The 6,000-nt window shown below is 41.1% G+C and overlaps 1 protein-coding gene across 2 annotated transcripts in view; it reads right to left on the reverse strand.

Annotated features, from left to right (window-relative positions):
• Positions 1-5,768, reverse strand: part of palm1a (paralemmin 1a) — a 76,923-nt gene extending 71,155 nt beyond the window's left edge. Inside the window, exon 1 of one of the 2 annotated variants that reach the window (XM_041839822.2) lies at positions 5,364-5,768. In XM_041839822.2, coding sequence (XP_041695756.1) covers positions 5,364-5,368 — 5 coding nt within the window. In that variant the 5' untranslated portion in view covers positions 5,369-5,768. The remainder of the gene's footprint in view (positions 1-5,363) is intronic. The other variant, XM_041839823.2, reaches the window with a different exon arrangement.
• Between the last annotated feature and the right edge of the window lie 232 nt (positions 5,769-6,000).

Consider the following 6,000-nt stretch of genomic DNA (forward strand, 5'->3'; position numbering starts at 1 on the left):
GCCTTCAACCGCAAGGGGGCGTTGCGATTCCACTCCATTGTGGACATCCCCATTGAAATGCATGACATCCGGCCCAACGTAACTGAGTGCTTATGGGTAATGTGATGCCTCATGTCCACCAGATGCATCAAACTCTTTGCATTCCGGCGGAAGTCATTCATTGTCAATGGAGCAGTCCACAACGCTACGTTGGGGATGCCACCCTAGGCTGCGGAGCCGTGCGGTGGTACAAACGGAAGTACACACACATACTCCAACTAGCTAGCTTTTAGCTAGTTGAAAAGCGAAGCACATGTGCATCAAGTATGATAAATGCGGGCTAGACATCCGGCAAAACAGAACGCATATGCATCTGGTGGTCATCGGGCATGAACGAGGCTTCCGATGTTCAAAGGTAGGCGACAGCATAAGACGCAGAGGTCACGCAGACATTAGTCAGGCGGTGCGGTGGTATCACGACACGTCAGTCAGAAATTCAATGGTAGGCGACAGTAGCTCATTATTGGCTCTTTTCACCCGCGATACTCACTGCACCCCCTGCAGCTGCAGCAATAGAGCGCCAGCCTCTCTCCCTTGCGCAGCAGTGCTCAGGTTAAAAATGTACGTTAAAATAAATACATGTTTTTTTAATCTCCGGATATCCAACAAAAATGTATGATACTATTCGAATAGTGAAATTATTTCAAACCCCCATCCCTAGACAAAATCTACTTAAATTGTATTTCAATGTAGATGTTTTTCAATTCAATGGCTCCATGATGGATATCAAACATGCACTCTGTATGGTACGTGTGTGTTGCACTATATTCTCTTATAACACAGCCTTACTCACTTCCTCTCTCATAGGAGCCTACTGCGTAATTTCAACTTCAACTCATACACTTGTGTTCTACTCTACTACTGGCACCTTCAAAATGATGAACAATGAACCCAAACCTCTTGGATCCTTATTACAAAGACACAATATTAATCAATACAATAGGCCTACTGTGACATTACATATTTGGTGTTCAAAATTGGTAGGTATAAACAATAGTATTCTTGAGGATGTTGAGGTATGTCAGGTGAAATGAAGGTGATGGATAGTCAGATGGCAGCAATGTGGGATATGAAAAATGTGAATCATTGTAACAATTCTACAACATCATTGTAACATTGTAATTGTAACATTGTAATATTAGTGTGCTCCTAGGCCTGCAACAATGTAAGATGGTCATGGTCCCCTATTGCCAATTGTATTTTCATGTATCCTTTTTATATTTTGTCAGTCTCACTGTAAGTCAGTCATGGATACTTAGGGATGGATTGAAATGTGAAGAATGGTTACCTGGAGGAATGTGGGGGAGGGTCGTGCTTTTTCTATTTCAGTCAAAAGGAGGGTTTAGTATTTTTGTATCTAGTCCAGGGGAGGGTCATGTAATTTGTAATTGATGAAATTTCAATATTTCTCAGTGTTTTAGAATTAGTTGCTTATTAGGCTATATATCGATGTGTTCCAGATGCCGCCCCTCATCTCTGATTCTCCACTGAGCGTGCAATATCATGTGTGCCTATAGGCTATTTAGTGTGGTCTCAATTAAATGATCCATCGCCTATAGGCTACGAAGCAAAGTTATATTTCTAAGATAGCTGCTGGGATGATGTAAATAAAACTAGGCTGCATTACACACTGCAATGGATATTCCAACCCTGAGCCCCGGCCTGCTCTGCTCTTGCTGATCCAAAACATTTTTGTGTGCTGCCTAACCAATGTCTGTGCTGTGTAGGCTACGGTGACAGTTCAGGAGGACAGTCAAAGGCTTCTTCCGAAAATATTTTTTGATTAGGCCTAGTCCAAAAAATGCACTTGCTGGTGGACCAGCCTATAACCTATGTTCTGTTCAGTTTGAGGAGAGCGGGAAGATGAGAAGGAAGACCTGAGTGCAACTTTGATAGCTTGCTACTACTATAATTGATTTTTATTAAAAACAATACATGTCTTGCCCATGATGGTTGAAATAAATTATGCCTACTCAAATTTGCCTACTTTCAGCACCATGAGCTGTCCATTTCCGATTGATTGTGCCACAGCTGCTGCTTCAAGTTTCTCGAATCTGGCTTATTGTGAGGTCAATAACTCTGATAAACACATCTTCATTTTAATTAGACTTTAGTAACAACAAGAGGGCTTTGTGTTGGAGCCATTTCTTCCTATTTAGGAAATAAAATGTATGCCTACTTGTTTGACAGACAAAATTAGGCTATAGGCTGCTATATCCAGGTAGGCCTAATTTTTTTAAGTATCATGCTCAGATTCCTAATGACTTCTCAGATTTAATTATTTGCAAACAGGGACAGTTTTGTTGCAAACAAGACACACTGACTTGGCATTGGATAAATATGATAAGATGAACACATAGGCCTATCTCTCAGTCCATTCTTAGCCTATCATTTCTGTAATTTGTGTGGTATTAAAAAAGATTCTGCTAATACGTAAAATGACGTAGTATTGCATGAAATGTTTATTAAAGGCAATTTTTTCTCGAACCTGCAAATAAAATGATAGATTCATGCAATGCTTTTACTATACAGTTGAAGTCGGAAGTTTACATACACTTAGGTTGGAGTCATTAAAACTAGTTTTTCAACCACTCCACAAATTTCTTGTTAACAAACTATAGTTTTGCCAATTCGGTTAGGACATCTACTTTGTGAATGACACAAGTAATTTTTCCAACAATTGTTTACAGACAGATTATATCACTTATAATTCACTGTATCATAATTCCAGTGGGTCAGAAGTTTACATACACTAAGTTGACTGTGCCTTTAAACAGCTTGGAAAATTCCAGAAAATGATGTCATGGCTTTAGAAGCTTCTGATAGGCTAATTGACATCATTTAAGTCAATTGGAGGTGTACCTGTGGATGTATTTCAAGGCCTACCTTCAAACTCAGTGCCTCTTTGCTTGACATCATAGGAAAATCAAAAGAAATCAGCCAAGACCTCAGAAAAACAATTGTAGACCTCCACAAGTCTGGTTCATCCTTGGGAGCAATTTCCAAACGCCTGAAGGTACCACGTTCATCCGTACAAACAATAGTACGCAAGTATAAACACCATGGGACCGCGCAGCCATCATACCGCTCAGGAAGGAGACACGTTATGTCTCCTAGAGATGAACGTACTTTGGTGCGAAAAGTGCAAATCAATCCCAGAACAACAGCAAAGGACCTTGTGAAGATGCTGGAGGAAACCGGTACAAAAGTATCTATATCCACAGTAAAACGAGTCCTATATCGACAGAACCTGAAAGGCCCCTCAGCAAGGAAGAAGCCACTGCTCCAAAACCACCATAAAAAAGCCAGTCTACGGTTTGCAACTGCACATGGGGACAAAGATCGTACTTTTTGGAGAAATGTCCTCTGGTCTGATGAAACAAAAATAGAACTGTTTGGCAATAATGACCATCGTTCTGTTTGGAGGAAAAAGGGGGTTGCTTGCAAGCCGAAGAACACCATCTCAACCGTGAAGCACGAGGGTGGCAGCTTTGCTGCAGGAGGGACTGGTGCACTTCACAAAATAGATGGCATCATGAGGAAGGAAAATTATGTGGATATATTGAAGCAACATCTCAAGACATCAGTCAGGAAGTTAAAGCTTGGTCGCAAATGGGTCTTCCAAATGGACAATGACCCCAAGCATACTTCCAAAGTTGTGGCAAAATGGCTTAAGGACAACAAAGTCAAGGTATTGGAGTGGCCATCACAAAGCCCTGACCTCAATCCTATAGGCTACCCGAAACGTTTGACCCAAATTAAGCAATTTAACGGCAATGCTACCAAATACTAATTGAGTGTATGTAAACTTCTGACCCACTGGGAATGTGATTAAATAAATAAAAGCTGAAATAAATCATTCTCTCTACTATTATTCTGACATTTCACATTCTTAAAATAAAGTGGTGATCCTAACTGACCTAAGACAGGGAATTTTTACTAGGATTAAATGTCAGGAATTGTGAAAAACTGAGTTTAAATGTATTTGGCTAAGGTGTATGTAAACTTCCGACTTCAACTGTAAATGAGATCTTTCCACCCTTACTCTTGTCCATGGTGGTCTGCGAACCCACAATGGATGAAGAACCATTCTAAAACTGAATTTCCAAGACTCTGGACTGTCCAAGAAGTGAGGGTAAACGGTAGACATGTTGTCTGCTATCCACTTACTTTGTTTTAATTATTATATTGGGTATAGAGGAGGGTCACTTGTTTTATTTTCAAGCGTTCAGGGAGGGTTTAGATTAAATACATTTTGCTGAAGGGAGTGCCATCCATTTTCATTTCAGAGAGGTCCAATTTTCTCAATTTAATCCTTATTATAAATGAATTTCACTCCCTTTGTCAGCCATAATGACAAAGTAATTACATGTTTCCTAGATCACCTTTATGTGTCTATGTAGGCTACACTAAAGTAACCGCATCAGCTCACTCAGCCATGTTGGAACAGCCCATTTCTGTCAACACGGGAGAAAATGAAAACCGTACTCCTGCACATGCATGCACGCCCACCGCTCACACAATTAAGAGCAGGCACGGAGGGCTGGTACCGTTATCTCGCGCTCCCTCCTATTTCCATAGAGCACGACATGCACACCACTGGACTATGACATTCAGGATCCCCCATATGCGGCGCGCTATTCAGGAACATGCGCAGCATGCATCACACATTCCCCATATTGATCCCCCAAAAAGACAAACAGAGCCTAAATCGATAGGTAATTTACACATAGTCTTTATGGTTGACCATTCAAATCCATGGTAGGCTAATTACACATGTGTAAATATAGTCGAGGGTGGTTATTCTGGACAAATGTTTGATTTCACATGAATCCCCAGCTGTTGCTAGATGATACCCCCTTACATAGGCTGCCGATTGACCATGCGGCTTTGCCCTGTCTAGATATAGGTCCAGTCTTTTACAGCATAGGCGCACACAGGCTATTTAAAAATCATTGATCTCTTGCCCAACGCTGAGCACCGAAGAGAGGACAAATAAAAGCGATGCAAGTTTAAGTGAATAACATGACATTATCTTTTGTCTGCCTATTGGCGATGTTTTAATGTTGCCTATAATCAAAATATTCACTTAGCCTAATAACATCCTTTCTTCACTGTTTCCCAAAAATTAATCCCACAGTTCACCCCCCAAAAAGGCCTACAGTACAGTGCAATTAGCTCGCCTACATATTTTTTTCAATTTTGCAGGTGTGGCACCTAGCGGGAAATCGTTCAAATTGAGCCTGAACATTATCAGTGCATAAAATAGCCTAGCCTATACAATAATCATAGGCTACATGCAGTTAAGTCAAATGTCTACTTACTCCATGTTTCACCACCGTCCCGTTTCACCAACTCTGCTGTATTCGACTGAAATGTGTATTTTGCCTTTAATCTCAAGAGGAGTAGTCTTCCTCAGTAGCCCACTACCATCAATTTCGGTCTACGGACCCCCTCCCCTTCATTCAGAGCTGCAAAGACGAGAAATCGGCAGTCCCTCCCCTGTAGCTCGCTTTGGTGAGGAGCAACGCGTGTACAGCAAATTTGGCAACACACTACCCTTTAAATCAAGGCCCAAATAATTATTTGGCTTTACTAATGTTTTCAAAATAACTTCTATACTATCCACATCCCTGCTCCCACCATTCCCTGTTTTATGAGGATGTCTTTTGTTCAGTTTGTGAGCTCATACGGCAATGCTGTATCATCTGTTTGCAGCGCGCGCGAGTTAGGTGAGGCGATACGCCCCCACATGGATACAAAATAAGAAAATAGTGTAGGCATAGAATCGATATAGCTCTGCTATAATTCTCACACTGGACAGGACACATAAACCTATGATGTGTATCCTAGGCTGCTTACCTGTTAGCCTACAGCATTTAAAGTAGGCCCTAACAGCAAACTAAGGAATGGTACCATCATTGAGTGGGCTATAAAGAGCCTACATTAAACTACATTAAA

The sequence above is a fragment of the Coregonus clupeaformis genome, chromosome 20 (genome assembly GCF_020615455.1).
Source record: "Coregonus clupeaformis isolate EN_2021a chromosome 20, ASM2061545v1, whole genome shotgun sequence".
Taxonomy (NCBI): domain Eukaryota; kingdom Metazoa; phylum Chordata; class Actinopteri; order Salmoniformes; family Salmonidae; genus Coregonus; species Coregonus clupeaformis.